The 17,658-nt window shown below is 55.0% G+C and overlaps 1 protein-coding gene across 2 annotated transcripts; it reads left to right on the top strand.

Annotated features, from left to right (window-relative positions):
* The first annotated feature begins 2,571 nt into the window (after positions 1 to 2,571).
* On the top strand, positions 2,572 to 15,567 carry Gpr146 (G protein-coupled receptor 146). Of its 2 annotated transcripts, none has more exons than XM_059253204.1 (2): positions 2,572 to 2,650; positions 14,085 to 15,567. In XM_059253204.1, exon 2 carries the CDS (start codon positions 14,114 to 14,116, stop codon positions 15,113 to 15,115), a length of 1,002 nt encoding a protein of 333 aa, XP_059109187.1. In that variant the 5' UTR covers positions 2,572 to 2,650; positions 14,085 to 14,113; the 3' UTR covers positions 15,116 to 15,567. The 2 variants fall into 2 exon arrangements, with proteins under 2 accessions (XP_059109187.1, XP_059109186.1); XM_059253203.1 differs by lacking the exon at positions 2,572 to 2,650 and adding an exon at positions 11,535 to 11,760 and having other exon boundaries at positions 14,082 to 15,567.
* The last annotated feature ends 2,091 nt before the right edge of the window (positions 15,568 to 17,658 follow it).

The following is a 17,658-nucleotide window of genomic DNA, read 5'->3' as shown; positions in this document are numbered from 1 at the left end:
CCAACAGAAGAGCTCAGCAGGGTCTTCTGAGTGTCTGTGAACTGACTGAGTGAACTGTGAGCATGCCAGGCTCTCCTCTGCCAAGAGCATCTAAAGATGACATGGGGATCATCTTGAGTCCAGAAGGCCTAGATACAGCTGGAGATGCATCCTGGCCTTCTCAAGTGACTAGTAGGAAGATCTGCTTCCATGGAGAACAGAAAGGCTGGTGGGCAGCCAGGAAAGGAAGTCTGATGAGAAGGAATAGGGAGGGCACCAGGAAAGCGCATGGGCACCTGTGCTGATGAGGATGAAACCCGTGGCTGACCATGCAGGGACCACCTGCCCTGCCCCCTGCTCATTCCTCCAACTTTGCTTATTCGGTGGATCACAGTCAGATGGCTCTCGTCTATCATCCTCACACTTGGGAGGCTCAGGCAGAAGGATCACAAATTCAAGGCTAGCCTGGGCTATATAGCAAGACCGTCTCAAAAAAATAAAAAGAGTCCATAATACACTAGGCTCTCAGTGGCATTAGGTTATATTAATATAACCATACAAACAAAGTATTATATTTATTTGTTGAGAGAATGTAGCTCAGGCTAGGTTTAAAATTGCTCTATAGGCAAAGCTGGCCTTGAGCTCTTGATTCTCCTGCCTCCTAAGTGCTGGGGTTGGAACCTAGGCTTTATGCATGTTAGGTAAGCATTCTACTTAGTTACATCTCCTAACCCCCATCAAAAACGAATAAATTAACTTAGAAACATTCCCTGCCCTGGCCAATGTGCTCCCTAGAATCTAATACCCAACAATGTACAAATGCACAAGATAAAGCTGAGAAAGGGGGGACCAGCTGCTGACCGGAGGGCAGAGTAACCCCAGCACTCCCCCAGACCCCAGACAGACCAAATGAAAAGTCTCGGGAAACAGGGCCACTCTCAGGTTCCTGCCCAGCAGTCCTAAGTGCCCTCGTGGAATGCAGCTGATCTTATCGCTGCCACTCCAGAACGGCCAGGAAGACCTGCCAAGTCCCAAGAATGTGGCCTGGGAAGGGAAGTTCCGGCGTTTCCATGGTGCTTGGCCTTAGCACGGCACTGGGCTGCAGCATGCGATGAGACTCGTGACCACAGCGTCCATGGCACGAAGGAGGCCTGAGCAGGGGCTGTGCCTGACCCTCAGGAGCCCTCCCTGCAGCAACTCCATGGGATGCCAAACACGGACCCCGGGGCAGGAGGTCAGCACAGCTCCACACACCCCTACCACACCCACGATGTCCAGCTTGGGGACCGGTCTACACAGTGGGAGGGCAGCCTGCAGCAGAGTCAGAGGCTGTGGCCCTCTGCAATGGTTTCCTTGCCCTGACTTTGAACATCTGTCCTGCACTTCCTGTCCTGCAGAGTGGGCAACCTGTGGGCCCTCGGTGCCAGGAGGCTCAGGTAACCTGCGGCACTCCTTAGTTGTGAATAAGAGCCTTCCAGATACCCTCTGCTAGGCCCCTGGAGGCTGACACTTCAGAGGTGGGTAATACAATCCAGGCTCTGACCAGGAATCTTGAGGGTTTAAGCTACTTATTGTTTTGTTTTTGTATGTGTACCTATGGGGGTCAGAGGTCAATCTCAGCTGTCATTCCTCAGGTGCTGTCCGTTGTCCACCTTGTTTTTATAAGACAGGTTTTTTTGTTTGTTTGTTTGTTTTTTTTTTGGGAGGGGGTGGTGGTGGCCTGAAATAGCAAGTTAGGCTGGCCAGCTGGACAAGGGGCCCAGGGATCTGCCTGTCACCTCCCCAGTACTGGGATTACAAGCTACCATACTCAGCCTTTTTGACATGGGTTCCCAGGAATCAAACACAGGCCCTGCAATGGGCTAACTCCAGGACCCTCCCTCCCTTTCTGACAATCTTGTTTTATAATCCCAGTTAGCTTAGAATTTGCTATGTAAGCCAGACCAGCCTTGGATTTACGGCAGCCCAGGTGGGCTATCTCTTGTGTGTGTATCTTTTGTTGTTGTTTGTTTTTTTAAGACAAGATCTCATGTATCCCAGGATGTCCTTCAAGTCACCATGTAGCCAGGGACGGCCTTAAACTTCTGATCTTCCACGCTCTACCTCGTAGTTCTGGGATTCCACGTGTGCAACACTACCTCTGGCTTATGTGGTGCTGAGGATGACACGCGGGGCTTCCTGAACGTTAGGCAAATACTCTGAAAAAAATGTCCTCATACCCTGACCCAGAGCGTTCGAGGCCAAACTACGGCATAGTAAATGGCATCCTTCCACTTTCTCGGTGGACAGCGGCTACACAGTGGGTCAGGTTTTCTCGGGAGCCCCGGGTCGTGGAAGCTACAAACTTGGAAGGGGGCAGGTGCGCGGCCCGCCTGCGCTATGGCGACCATGGCTGGCCACGGAGACTGTCCATTCGGGCTGGGGGCGGAGACTGCGGGAACGCAGCGGCCGCGCCAGGAAAAGGGCGGGGCCGCAGGAGCTGTCGGTCGGGAGAGGGGGCGGGGCCTGACGGCGTTGCTCCGCGGGCGGGACCACGCGAGCGGCCCCCGGGGGCGGGACGGGGTCACGTGTGTACACAGCCCCCGCGGCGTGCGCGCCGTGAGCTCCGCTTCCTTCTGCGAGCCCAGCTGCCCGCCCGCGGCCGGTGCGCGGGGCCGCCGCCCAGCGAGCGGTGAGTGGGGCCTGGGGCGGGGAGCCCCGAGAACTCCGTTCTGGGCGGGAGGGGACCGCGCCGGGCTGCGCTGGGCGGGCGCCAGGGGCCGGGCGCACAGACCTGTACCCGCGGCGAGCGGCGGGTCTGCTGCCCGCGACGGGCTCTCCTGGGACGCTACGGTTACCGCCTTCGCCCCTTCTGATGGTTAAGAGCTAACCGTAGAGATAGCGGAACTGGCGCCGTCTGCCCTGGACAGTCACCGGACACGGGAGGCAACGCCAGCAACTAGAAACCCCAGGTGAAGGGATACAGCTCCTGTCTGCAGGCATGCTGACTAGGGCTAACTTAGTACCCGCTGTCCAGAACAGCACCTGCCACTTTAGCGCGCCCGTCTGTGATTACGTGCTTGAGACCTGCAATCCTGCTGCTGTCCTGACCCAGCAGCCAGACATCTATCTGTGCCCACCCATACCCCCACACATGTATCAGAGGCACTGATGACCCGGGGACAAGCTAGCTTTAAAGAACTGGAAATTAATACCATTGAAATGGCCCTGACCATGTCCCGAAGCCACTCATGCATAGGGGACCAGACACTACCGTTGAGTGCAAAGAGACACTATTAATAATTACACCAAGGGTACGAAGAACTACCACAAGGTTCAGATCTCCAATCCAGAACCTCTGGTGTCTTCCTGGGTACAATGTGTCACAGTAGATTTGGCGGGTCTGTGATTCCTGAATGGGTTCATGAAGAAAAAGGAGACACATTCACCCAAACTTAATGTGAGGACATATAGGGATTTAGGTCAGGATATGTAGGCTGGGCAGATCTACACAGTCATAGATAAAAATGATATGTGCCAAGTTGGGGGGAAATGCCTGTGTGGCTCACAAGCTGGAAGAAGGACTTGCTGCTCCCTGGGCTTTCTCTCCTCACCCCATGATGTCCTTTGAAATTCTGAAGTGGTAATGATACCCTCCTTTAATGACCCAAACACTGAGACACACATCAAGGCCATCCATGCCCCTGGGGAGGAGACCACAGGTCTACAGATAAGTGCTCACTGGAGTTTTCCCTAACCCTGCTCTAGCTACTTCCTCCTGCCTGCAGGCTCTTAGGTTCCCTACAGCCAAAGCTGGGCTCTCCCTAACCTACAAGTCTGGCTGGCAGTGCTGGGTCACATTTGTCCCTAAGGCTCTCAAAGGCCCACAACTCCAAATACCCCTGAGGCTTCCAAGAGCAGAGGGGACTCAGTTTGCAGAGAGAAGCTATGAGTTTTCTGTCTAGCTTAAGATCTTGCTGACAGAGGCCCTGCATCCTAAGACAAAGCAGAGGGGCAGAGTGAGATGGAGCTGGCAACCTGTGCACCCCAGTGCCCACCCTGGGGCCCCTTTCATACGCACCATCAGGGGGAGTGGCTAGGAGTTTCCCCGTCTGACTTAGGACCAAAGCAAGCCCAGCAAGCAACTGTTGTGATCAGACCAAATGTGACATGAAGAGTAAAAATAGCCAGCAGAGCCATGATAAGATCTGTGGCTTTAACTACTTCCCTGCAGGTGAAGCCACACCCAGATAAAAGCTCCCGAGGTTATCGGGAGCCCAGATGGGTGCACGCCTACCCCGTGACTGAAATGGAGAATTTATCTGTTCTGAATTTGCTCCTTGCAGTTCTCAGGATGCCTTATTTATATTTTTGTTGTTTCTTTCCCCCATCTTGTGTCTGAGAAGGCCTCAAACCCTGCTAGTCAGGGAAAGACGTCCAAGTTACCAAGTAAACTGTGAGCAAAAGCATGGGTTCCATCTTCCTCCAGGGGAGTCAAAGCCATGTAGGCACCCTGCTGGCAGGGGTGGTTTAGTCTGAGCTTATCTACCCGCTCCCCCCTCCCCCAGCTCTCCTGCAGCTGGCAGGAGGCGGGCTCCTCTGCACAGAGACAGGGTACTGTATTTATGCATCTCAGGCAGGCTGCCTGGTCCAAGCCCAATCATCTCCTCTCCTCTGCACAGAGAGATAGGGTGCCGTGCTTAATGCATCTGAGGCAGGCTGCTTGGCCCATGCTCCTACCTCTGCGTTGTGAACTGTGAAGAGCAAAAGGCTATGAGAATCAAAACCACTCATGTACGTCACTTGGCTTTCTTATCACATGCCAGGAAGATGCAGGGGTGGCTACAGGAACCATCCTGCGCAATGTGCGCAGAAAGCCAGCCACAGCCCCTGCCTTCCTGAGCCGTGAGCTCCTACAGCTGAGTATTGTTTGCCAAGGCTTCTGATCATTACTACAAAGGGAAATAAACATCTAGAAGTCATTTTTGAAGCACCCTGTTTTCAAACATGCAACTAAAGTTGAGAGTTTCCTGGTGCACAACAGGTCACTGTATAACAAAACAACCCACTGAGGCTTACAGCAGCCGAAGGCCCGCTGTGACCATTCGTATAGAATCAGAATGTCACAGGAGTTAGGGCATGACCACAGTCCTGCACCGGGGCACCTGTCTTTCTGTCTACACATCTCCGGCCGGAGAAGCCTCCCCATCGGCAAAGGCTCTACACAGTGGGCTGGGGAGATGGTATCATCCAGTGCCTGGCAGAAGGTCTTAGGAGAGGCAAGTCAGAGAGGTATCCCCAAAGGTGTACTCAAAGATAGACCAGATGAAGAGGGAGCAAGGCCCTCGGTAGGCCAGACCTGTGATGAAAAACAGTACTGGGGGTGGAATCCAGGACCTCAGGCATGGTAGGCAAGTGGCTACTGCTGAATCACCCTCAGCCCCTCACTGGAGGAGCCTAGGCAGATGACCTCCTGCGAAGCCACACCTTCCAGCCCTCTTTTTATGTCAAGGCAGGGTCTCTCTAAGTTGCCTAGGCTGGTCTTACATTACTCTGTAGCCCAGACTGACTTTGAACTTGAGATCTTTCTACCCCAGCCTCCTGAGTAGGTAGGACATCAAACTTGTGCCATCACACCTAGTAGACAAATGGTGCCAACCGAATTGTGGAGCAGCAGGCTACAGAGATGCCCCTAAACAACAGAGGATGGAATTTCCTGATTAACAGGCAAGAAATGAACTGTGGAATGTGAATGAGTCTGCTCCAGCCACACAGGAACAGGAAGACCCTCTGGATCTCAGTCGGCCAGAATTGCCAGTCTCTTCTGGGGGTTGTCTCTGGGCTACTTTTGGCCACCTACTGTCACAGGGGATCAGTTTTCCAGTCTGGTCATTTTGTTGCTATAGAAATTCACTAGTAACAAGCTAATTTAGACCCTGTGGAGTCTGTCGAAATAAGGCATATGAAAAAGATGTCCGTGTCTCCCCTTAAAATGCTTTTACAGCCAGCCTGAGAATGGACTCTTGTCCTTATCACTTGTGACCCTGGCAGGGTCACTGCTGTGCCTGTGCTGAGCAGGGTGCCCCATTAGGGGTCCACTGCGAGGCACAGCTTCAAGAATTTTAAGTTACGAGCAGAACACTCCCCTACCCCCAACTACTTCCCTTCCCAATAACACATTCCTTGGAAAGCGGTGAATACCAGCCGGAGAAGCCAGTGAAACCAATTATTTACCCTGTAGTTTAATACTAGAGTAACACTAGGAAGCTCCCTGTGCCATCACCAAGCCCCAAGCCTGAGCAGACTACATTTGTAAAGCCCCTGCCACATGATGGCCATGTGGAGTAACCCAGGTCCCCAGAGTGAATTCTGGAAGGCCTTTCTTGGCATTTGCCCTGGTAGCTGCACCCCCCCCCCCCCCATGAAGGCTCACGTGCAGTGTGTCTCTTGGGCCCACGTGCTTTCCTGCCCACCCTCCCTCCGCTTTCCTCTTCCCATGTGTCAGTTGACACAGTCTGAGCGAAAGGTCACAGAGCAGCTTCTGTTGCTCTGAGGGCAGCCAGGGGAAAGACTAGAGCTCTGCGCCTAGTACTTCCAGGGCTTAGAAAGCAGAGGGCACATCTCCCTGCTTCCCCGACCGCCACACACACTGGCATGCTTGGGAGGAGTTTCCTAATCTCAATCTAGGGAAACTGAGGGACCAGATGGCAATGACCTACCTAACCAGGGGAGCACAGTCTGTAAGCAGAAGGGTTGGCAAGAAAGCCTCAGCCCCTGTGCCTGTCTGTCACAAGAAGAGGGGCTGAGTGTCCCAAGAGCTCTGTGCACAGGCTCATAGCACGGGCTCACAGCCTCACTACCCCCATATCCATCAGGCCACACCAAACATTATGGAGTCTCCATTTTCACACTCCTTCCTACAGTGTGGCATACATCAGGCCAGGGATCTAATCAGTCTGTAAGTAAGGATGCTACTTAGTGCTTGGCACAGTGGTTCATGCCTGTAATCCCAGCATGCAGGAGGCTGAGGCAGGAGGATCATGAGTTCAAGGCAAGCCTGGCCTTTAGAGTGAAACCCTGTTTAAGCAAACAACAACCCAACCCCTCATTAGGACTAGCACAACTGTGCCTGAAGCACCCTGATGTAGCATGCAAGGGACACAGAAGCCCTAGGTTTCCTGTAGGGACAGTACACTGTGTACCTGTTCCTACCCCGTTCTATCACTCAGGCCTAGTGGCCACTCCCAACTTAGCCCTTGCCATAGTTAGGGAAGAGAGCACCCACGCTGTTGGTTCCCTGATGCTCAGGACCCCAGATCCTCTGGTCTGTAGCATGTGAACCTGATGTTCACCACAGGTGCTACAAATGGGCTGTGCTGTGGGGCAAACCTCAGAAGGTGTTGCTCCACTCAGACCTGCCTGCACCCAGCTCTGAGCAGGGACCTGGTGATTGGCTGTAGTGCCAGAGTGCCCTGGCCTGTTGCCTTGAGATTGTACAATGGTGAGCAGGCATACTGGAACACTTGGAATCCCTGTACTTGGGCAGCTGAAGCAGGAGGGTCACAATTTGGGGTCCTTGTCTTAACAAAACCCAAGACCCCAAAGTTATGTGCTCAGGGCTCAGAGTGGGGTGGGAACTCCTGACCTGGATAGCACTTCTTAGGAACTCGAGTCATTGGAGGAGAGCTGTGTTCTTGCTAAAGATCCCATCTTACAGGTCCCCGTGGGCTGGGATCCAGATGAGGCTTACGTTCTTCAGTGCTCTGGGATGGCCCAGAATGGGGGAGAAAAGGGGAAGCCCCCGGGAGAGTGTAGATGGACTGAATCTTCCCTTCTGCTAACTGAGCTGCAGGAAGGCGGCATCTGTGCCTTCCACCTTTGAGGCACTGGACATGAAGGACTGTTCAGCAGGAGGCCCACAGCCAAGTCCTCGGGACCTCGAGGGTGGTGTCTGAGGAAAGAGAACCACCGCCCATGTGCCCACCAGCCTGCTCAGCTCCAAGTACTAATTAGGCCTCACCTCACCCGGATGGAGGCGGTGCTCATTATCCGGCCTTTCTGTCAGACTTGAAGGGTGATGAACAGGTTGGCTGAGGTCATGCCGGAGTCAGCAAGGCAGCTTGGGCAGGAAACAGGAATGCAGAGCCCCAGGTTCCTCGCTGGTGGCTATTCTGAGCTGCCACCCTAGCTGCTGTGAGGACTGCCTACACCCACTCTCTTTCTCTGCAGTCTCCCGGCGACACCTTGCTCAGGCCCCAAGGCAAATGTCAGTGCCATCTAGACTTGTCACACATAAGAGGAGAGCTTCCTGCCACCTCGGTCCTTGCTCTGATCTCAGCCCTTTGTGACACCTGTGCCTTGCTCCTCCCTTTGCTGCTCGTGGGACAGGAGGAGAGACAGGGAAGCCAGCAGGCTGAGGGGTTCAGCTGACTGAGGACTATCTCTGCTCCTACACACAGCCAGATGTTCCCTATGCTGCAGTGAGGCTCCTCCTGGCTCCCCTTCGTCCTCTGCTGACGTCACACGTGGAACCTTAAGAGCCTTCACCCGAGGTTGTGCTACTACTGCTAGTCTCAGGCACGGGTGTGTGTGTGTGTGTGTGTGTGTGTATAAACCGGGACGTGGAAGCCAGAGATCACTATCCAGTGTCCTCCTCCACTGTTCTCCTTTTTATTTTTGAAGACAGTCTCACTGAAGCTGGTTCATCTAGACTGGCTGGCCAGCACACTCTGGGGATCTGCCTGTCTCTGCCTCCCCAGTGCTAGGGTTACAGACGTACACAGTCACCCCCTAGCCTTCTACACAGATCCTAGAGATCAGGTCCTCATGTCTACACAGCAAGTGCTTTACCAACTGATTCACTCCACCCCCCGACTCTTTTATGAATATAATTAAGGAAACAAAAGCAAGTCTGAAAGAGGGCAAGTGAATCACTATGTCATTAATGAATTCGTTAGCGAACTAACTGCAGTCCTCTTGGGTAGCCTAAGGCCAGTGTGGCCCTAGCTCCTCTGCCCTCTTAGCCAAGGTTCCCCATGCTGGGGTAAGGGGATGGCCAGAATGAGGGACATTCTGACCTCCTACGTAAGGGCTCCCAGCAAAGACGGGAGGGAGTCAGGGCCTGGTGTTGGCCCGATCCTGAGGATTAGCGGGCAGCACCTCCCATGACCCTGTGGAGAGGGAGAGAGAGGGTGTGAGCTGCCACAGTATCCTCTGGGGTGCTTCTAGAGGGAGACACAGCTGGAGTCGGTGGAGCCTGAAGCTAGCAGGCCAGCTGTGGGGAAGCTGAGCCTTCTGAGACAGAGGGAGGTCAGAAGAAACCAAGAGCCCCTCTGATGGTGGGGGGTCACTCAGCTGGTGGTAGGGCTCTGCAAGGTTGGGCCATGAGTACAAGGAGCCTGTGGCTGTCAAGACTAGCAACCAGCAGGAGGAATATAGTACTGAACAGGAGGCAGGGTCGGGGCTGGACGAGCCTGGCCTGAGAGGTGTGACTGGTACTATGTCTGAGGGGTGTGGGAGCCAAAGGAGACCTGGGTAGAAATGGCAGGAATTGGGGAAGGGTTTCGGGGGTGGGAACAGCCAGAAGCAAGAACGGAAGGAAGGCATGATGTGGGCAGGGTCTGGGGGGGTCAGGAGGGACAAGGGGAGGAGGGCAGTGCTGGGAAAGATGGCGGAAAGGTGAGGGGCGGGTGGGGAGTTCCCGGCAACACAGCACCCTCGAGCGTGATGGGCCAGTGGGCAGTGCTTTGTGACTGGAGGGCATGTTTTCTCCCTGGTTGCTGAAGAGGGCCTGGCAGCAGTTGGCACGGCTCCAGAAGCTGGGTCATGAATGAACACTCTGAGGCGGCTTGCAGATGAAAAAGGGCAGAATGTGACAGACCTGGGCTGGAAGCGCTCCACATGCTGGCTTTCTATCTGTGCTGTCTCCGTGTTACTGCCTGGGCTGGCACCTCCCTGTCACTGGACAAACTCGGACATCACCTGTCAGGTAGGGTACACCTCTGTGGAGACCACCAGATTTCTCCCCAGCCTCCCATTGGTTTGTGATGCAGTTCCTCAGGAAGGAAAGACAGCCTAGCCCAGGTCAGAGGGTAGAAACCAAATCATTGTTCACTGGCTACAGGAAGTCCATCTTCTCCAACAGCAAGGGAACAGGAAGGGAGTGAAGATGTAGGCAGATAGGATCCTGAGAGGCCTGTGAACACATCCACACCCACACACCATGGAGGCCAGCCTCCCTGACCCCCTTCTGTGGCTAGGGAGGGTACTTGGCAGAGGCCCTGGGACACTAGTGTAGAGTGCCCCAAGGGGATCTGACTGGACTTAAGGTCCCCATGGCCAGAACCGAGCACAGGCTGCGGTTCTGGGGCCCTGCCTGCTGCTCCCAGCTGTCATTAGCCATAGCCAGCCGTCCCTCCCCGCGTCACAGCCTACACCTTAAGGTGGGAGGGAACACTCTCAGGGTGGCCACAGGGACATTCCTAGGGCAGAGAAGATGGGATGCAGGCTCTAGTGACACACTCAGACCTGCGCCCCAGTGTGAAAGTCGCAGCCCACACAGCCACTCAGCTCATGGGATCTCCCGGTTACACCTGCTGAGAGGAGGCCCTTCCTGGGAGCAACACCAGAGCAAACAGCAAAGACAGCACTCTCAGAGAAGACAAATGAAAGCCAGTACTATTCGGGCCTTTTTTCCATCTGAAATAAAAGTTCTGACGAGTAAGAACATTTCCAACAGCAGGTACCCCTAGCTTCTGGACGAAGCTTATCAGCTGTTCGGCACCCACAAGCTGGCCAGAAACACCCCTCCACAATGCATCCAGGCTGGACAGATAGTACTGTGCAGTTCTCAGACCTAGGGGCCAGGCCATGGCAGGTAGCATGTGAACACAGAGTGAATTCTAACCCGACACTGCTCCACATGATACTTTCCCTGGAGCCCAGATGCTCCCCCAGCATAGCCCCGAGCCCTACCTCCTGCTCCACTTCTCTTAGCAGGCTATTAGCAGTCTGGGCAGCTGCTGTGCCCACCAGGCTGCATGGGGGCACAGTGGGACAAGCAGCCCTGCCTGCCAGGAACAGCACTCTGTAGCCAAGTAGTAGCTCCCATCTGCTCTTGTGGCCCCCAACAGGTCACATGCGCACACATCTGGAAGTGCACGTGTGGGAGGCTTCGGACCCCCTACCCCAGCTCTAATGTTTTCAATTCTAAGCCTGCCCTGTGCCACTGCTGTGCCTTCAAAGAGTCTTGTGTGGCCCCGGGCCTGCAGTGAAAGCAGCCAGCATCTCTATGGCACAGTCTCAGTGAGGTCCAACTATTCTGTCCTTAGTTCTGCAGACAAACGTCTGTTCAGTTCATTTCCTCAAGGGAAAAGGGAACTCAGGACTGAACTAAGCTGCTCTGGGTCTCAGGACCTGAGCTGCCTGGACCCAACCTGCAGGCCCTACCCAGGGGCTGGATGCTCTGCGGGACAGACGCAGGCGGAGGCCCCAGGCACAGAGCAGAGGATGTGAGCACACTCGATCTGGAGGGCAGACTGTCCAAGTGCCGCCTCCCCTCTCGAAACCAGCTGTAAACACAGATAGGGAGGGGCCTCCATGCCTGCCAAGGGAGGCAGCAACTTCGTGAGTAATTGACGCAAGGAAAACAAGCGCGGCAGGAGTGTGTGCGGTGCTCACGCGCAGCGCTGGCTGCGGCCGCAGAGTGGCTGTGAGTCCCGAGACAAGCCCTGGCTCTGCCATGCTGCCTGCTGCTGGCCTCTGGAGCCCACAGCACAAAGGAAGGAGGTTCTTGTGATAAAGGTAGGAGCCTGGCGGCTGTCACTCACTGCTGCTGGCTGAGTGGGGCTGAGCCTGAGGAGGCCAGGGAGGGCAGCCCCACGGGAGGAGAGAACTCATGACCTGCCACCAATGAGAGTCTCACAGACATGGAAGAGGGACAGAACAGAACCCGAGTTCCCGGACAGGTCTTATATAGAGTGCTGTAGATGCAGGGTCTGAGTGAGCTGGAGGGACAGAGGCTATGATAGCCTACAGAGGTCCTCTGATGAGAACACGTTCCTTGTCATCAGTGTTGGGGAACGTGTTCTCATCAGAGGACCTTGTAGGCTCTCATAGCCTCTGTCCCATGCTGAGGAAGGGTTTGAAAGGGGACCAGGCAGAGAATATCCATAAAGCCTGGGTCCATGATGCTACATAAGACCAGCTCAGCAGGAACATGGCTGTGGGCTGGTGACCAGGAGAGGGCAGAACACTCACTAATATCCACCCACAGTGACCACAGAACACCCACTGTTCCTTGAGGACTGTGGAGCTGTGGTCTGGTGGATGAGGTTCCAATAATGTGTGCTCTTGTTCAGCTACCACTGGCCACCAAAGCCAGGCAGCCTGGGAGATCCAGTGTGCCTGGAGACTGGGCCTTCTGTGCTGAGTGCTCGGGGGAGGCACCACAGAACAGAAGGAACAGCAAAAGTGACCAGAAATAACAGACACCACAAAGAGGGGGTCAGGAGGGTGGTGCTGGTGTATACCAACCCTCCAGTGGTCAGTTTCTAGCCCCCTTGCCCTCCCCCTGCCCCATGAAGAAGCAGGCAAGGGGTCACCAAGTGAAACCCATGTCTGGTGGCGGGTACAGCAAGCATTTGTCCTTGATAGAGGGCAGGGCCACTTGGCACTTGTCAGGGCCCCACTCCATGGCCTTCTCTTTTTGTCCATCCACTGTCTTAGCCGCTGGGGGCACAGGCTAGGACTGCAGTACCCTTACTCAGTGGCCTCCCATGTGTATCTGAATGAGAGTGTCAGCATTACCTGCTGAGCTGAGCCCCGCGTGCCTGACCTGGGGAGGACGAGGGCACAAGCCAGCATGCACAAGTGCACAGCCCCGTCCGACCTGGACCCTGCCTGTGCACCTGTAGTGTCCTGCATGGTGGCAGGACCCTCCACTCACAGCCAGGACCCACAGCACAATCAGTGCACTCCTGCAGGCTGTGTAGAGCAAGTGGGGGCCTTGGGTTGCACAGCTTCCTCCCAGTGGGGGCCCAAGGCAGGCGGGACCAGCGCCAACACCAGCAGCCTGGCTTCCTAGCTTTGTCCCCTGCACTCTGGGAAACAGGAATGTTCGCTTCCAGTGTGTCCGCTCGGGATGCTTTCTCTTTTTGGATTGTGTGGGCAGGTCTGGTTGGGCCAAAGTACAGTTTGAATGTAAAGTTCCCCCCTAAAGAACTGGGTGTCCCTGAAGAACAAGTGAGGAGGAATGCTCTCTATAGATCCACTTGCCAAACTCTTGTCCAGTTACATCAAGATTAACTGGACAGACTGCAACACAAGCTCTGTGCTGCCCCATAGGTCAGTGACCCTGGGGGAGGAAAGAATGCCTGGGCTCACCCAGGCTGCCCACGTCTCCCAGCATTGGTGGATTTGGGTGCCCACAAACCCAGCAAGCTTCAAGAAGAACTACAAAGGGCCAGCCCATCGGAGGGAAATTATGTGGGCACAATGGAGTGTCCGTGCTCAGCCCCCAGGCTTTATCAGCCTCAGAGGCGCCTGGGCCTCCTGTTGCTACACACCTCCAGGGCAGTGGCTTTTCTAGCCCTGCTCACAGGGTATGGTGCAGAGGGGCTACAAGTGTACCACACTCACATCTCACATTTGCTCACATGTGTTTGTGCTGGAGCACAGCCTGCTACTGTGTGCCACACATACATCCTCCTGCTCCCCCCACCACCAGGCAGATGCGTGTCCCAGATGACAGGCCATGCTTCCGTCTTCTACACAAGAGAGCGTGGGTGGGGATAGCCATCAAATGGGGATGGTGGTTGGGGCAGCCCAGCACTGTTCAGTGGTTTGAGGTTGTGTGGGTTCTGTCCCCAAAGAGTCTCCAACAGTGCCAAAGGCGGCAGTAGCTCTGATGGGCAGTGAGGAGCCCAGGGCACGGCTGGAGCCGTTGAGGCACAGGAGAGCATGTGTAACGTACTTCTGAAGGTTTCTGCTGAGGAGTCTGGCGGGTCACCTGGGACTTTGATTTCCTTCAGAAACTGCGTCCAGGAGTCTCACCATGGTCATGAATGTCCCTGAACTCCCAGGGGCCTAGAGCCCAGTGACTAACTCTGTTCCTCCTCTCTCAGCAGAGCTGCGAAGCTGGGGTGAGCTGCCTGCCATGTGGAGCTGTGGCCCACTCAACAGCACAGCGTGGGGTGAGGAGCCGCTGTGCCGGAACCTGCGCCTGGGGCTGTGGGTCCTCTCGCTGCTCTACCTGGGGGCAGGTGTCCCCGTGGGCTTGGGCTACAATGCCCTGCTGGTGCTGGCCAACCTGACCAGTAAGAACAGCATGACCATGCCAGATGTGTACTTCGTGAACATGGCTGTGGCGGGGCTGGTGCTCACGGCGCTGGCCCCTGCGTACCTGCTGGGCCCCGCCCACTCCAGGTGGGCCCTGTGGAGCCTCAGCAGTGAGGCCCACGTGACACTGCTCATCCTGTTCAACGTGGCTTCCCTGGTGACCATGTACTCTACAGCACTGCTGAGCCTTGACTACTACATTGAGCGTGCCCTGCCACGCACCTACATGGCCAGTGTGTACAACACCCGGCACGTGTGCGGCTTCGTCTGGGGAGGGGCGGTGCTCACCAGCTTCTCCTCCCTGCTCTTCTACATCTGCAGCCATGTGTCTTCTCGCATTGCCGAGTGTGCCCGGATGCAGAACACAGAGGCTGCTGACGCCATCCTGGTGCTCATCGGCTATGTGGTGCCAGGCCTGGCCGTGTTGTATGCGCTGGCGCTCATCTCAAGGATTGGGAAGGAAGACACGCCCCTGGACCAGGACACCAGCAGGCTGGACCCCTCAGTGCACAGGCTGCTGGTGGCCACCGTGTGCACACAGTTTGGGCTCTGGACACCTTACTACCTGAGCCTGGGGCACACAGTGTTGGCCTCACGGGGGAGGACCGTAGAGGGGCATTATCTGGGCATCCTGCAGGTTGCTAAGGACTTGGCCAAGTTCTTGGCCTTCTCGAGCAGCTCCGTGACGCCACTGCTCTACCGTTACATCAACAAAGCCTTCCCCAGCAAGCTCCGCCGGCTGGTGAAGAAGATGCACTGTGGGCACCGGCACTGTTCCCCTGACCCTGCAGGGATACAGCAGGTGATGGCGCAGGCGTAGTGACCCCTCCCTGGTCTGAAGTCCCCGGAGAGGACCTGACCATGAGGAACACTAAAATTCAACTGGATGCATAGCACTTTGTTCCCCTAGCACATGGCGTCCACCCCAGGAGACACGCTAAATCCGGAACACACGGGCGTTTCTCTTGACATTTTGTGTTTTCCCCTAAAAGGCCAATCTTGGTCTGAAGCCGCACGGTGGAAAGCAATGTGCCTCGTGCGAACAGGCTGCTTCTAACTAACCTCCCCACCTTCCCCTCAAGGTGTGTGCCTTTCTCCCAGGGACATCTTCAAGGGCCATGTCCTCAGAAGCAGGCTGACCTTCGACCTCCCTGGTATTTGGGCTTTCTAAATGAAGTGATGAAATCTAAAGCCAGTATTTATACTTCGTATTGACACAATACTTGATTCTCTTCTCTCTTTTTTTAAATAAAAAGAAGTGTTAGAAAAATACCTAGTATCGAGGTGAAGACAGTACAAGGGAACATGGTTGTCACTGAGACCACCGTTACAGCCTGAGGACAGGACAGCATGCTTGTCAGGCCTGAACTGAGGACAGTGACAGCACTGGACCTCTCCCCAGCCACAGACACCTGGCTACCTCTCTCCTCCTGAGAAATGATCTTAGTATAGCTCTGTCCTTCCAGTGCCTCACCACCATAAATGGAAGAAATTACTCTCTTAGCGCACAAACTGGAAGACCCCAGGGGACAGATCTGGATGGGCTAAAGTGTTAGCCAGGCATGGAAGGGAGAGGCAGGATGGTAGGAGGCCAGGTGCCCCAGGATGACCAGGGACTGGCATCCGGGGTAAGGACCCTGCCTGGCCGGTTTCACACAGCTGTGGGGTGGTACAGGATGAGGCTCGCCTTCCACAGGTGTCTGGGTCCAGGCCTCACCCACGTGCCTCTGGGGCCTTGTGTTTGGTAATTAACTAACATGTGGGCATGAAAAGAATTCCTACCACCCCCATTTCATCTGTCACCACCCCATTCTCTAGGGTTACACTGCAAGCCCACAACTCCCTGCTCCCCATTTCTAAAGATCTCTCCCAAATGATCATCTAATCTGCCTGTCTCTGCAGAAGGCTGGAATGATCCATATTCAGTGGCCTTCCTACATGGCCCTAAGGCTGTCCTGGCTGCTTGGGAACTTCAGCTATGAATAACTTTAGTTTTATCTATTCTATGCAAACTACATCTCCTCCGATGGTGACTGCCCGAGTTAAGCTGCCTTAAGGAGAATTAGGGAGGCGCATGAGGTCCTCAGCCCTAGCTGTGATCCACTGAGCACGCTCTGTGGGGCCCAGTTCCTCATGAATAAACCACTGGCTGGATTAGACAACAGTCTTCAGAATTGCTTCTGGCTGCTGAGTTTTGTTTTGAGGTTTTTAAAATGGCAAGCCTAACTTCCCCGTCCTTCCTCCCAGATGCACAGCTGAATGGAGGCTCCGAGGCGCTAATGGCTGCCAGGCTTCCCATCCCAGTGGCCACAGTGACCACCTTAATGCTTGCTGAGGAAACAAGAACTCTCACCATGAAGTCTAGCTGGGCCTAGCCTGCAGGCCAACTGTAATTCTCCTATGGGTGAGAGCAAGCCCAGCGGCCAAGGTCAGGGCAAGCAAAGGGCAGCCTAAGCTTTGTGGGTCATAGGGGAAACAGGATCCAGATGGGCGGGGCTGTTTGCAATGTCATGTCCCAGTTGAGAGTAGTCATTGCCCTTGCTGACCATTTTATACCCTTTGCTCCAGGCAGAGGTCTTGGGAGGGGCAGACCCCAGGTTTAGGAAGGGCTCTGTGCCTTGGAATCCTCCACCCCAGTCATCCCCAAGCAAGGTGGGCAGAGGCCCAAATGTTCCTTTGTTGACCTTAGGTACAAACTGGCCAGGTTCTAGGGGACCCTTGAGGGACTGGAAGCCAGGACCCTGTGGCTGGTATCAACTTCATAGCCACTTGTCCTTCAGGGATAGCCCAGTGGACACCAAGCTGTCTGCTTGGGTCTTCCTGGTGGAGCCACACATGGCCAGAGCAGTGGCCATCTGCAGTGCAGACCCCTTCCCTGTAGAGACCCCCTGGAATGATGCACCCTCCCACCCAGGACCCGGTTCTCACCACCTGCCTCCTCCTGGCCCAGCCTTCCGCCACAACCGCCCAAGCACTGCACAGTCACGGGTGCTCTAACATCTGCTGTCTGTGATTCTGTGCTAAGTTCCTCCTGGGAGTCCCCGGTGTCTGCTTCCCAAAGCTGCCATGCACCTCCCAACTTGGGAAAGAACCTTAACCACACAGAGAAGAGGTTACTGCAGCGATGTGTGTGCATGTGTGTGCGTGCGTGCGTGTGAGTGTGCTTGTGTGGTGCTTTCTTGCATGAGTTTAAGATGCCAGGCAGGACACACAGTTCCCTAAGGATTGTTAATTTGGCTGTCAACACTTCCTGATGGTTAGAATTTACGATGAATGCTCTTATTTTCATTAACTCACAAGAAAGCTTGCTGTGTTGTCGTTACCTGGGATTCCAGAAAGTGACCTTTTTCTTGGGTTTCCTTC

The sequence above is a fragment of the Peromyscus eremicus genome, unplaced genomic scaffold (assembly GCF_949786415.1).
Source record: "Peromyscus eremicus unplaced genomic scaffold, PerEre_H2_v1 PerEre#2#unplaced_3376, whole genome shotgun sequence".
Lineage (NCBI taxonomy): Eukaryota > Metazoa > Chordata > Mammalia > Rodentia > Cricetidae > Peromyscus > Peromyscus eremicus.
This window is presented reverse-complemented; position numbering and strand designations above follow the sequence as displayed.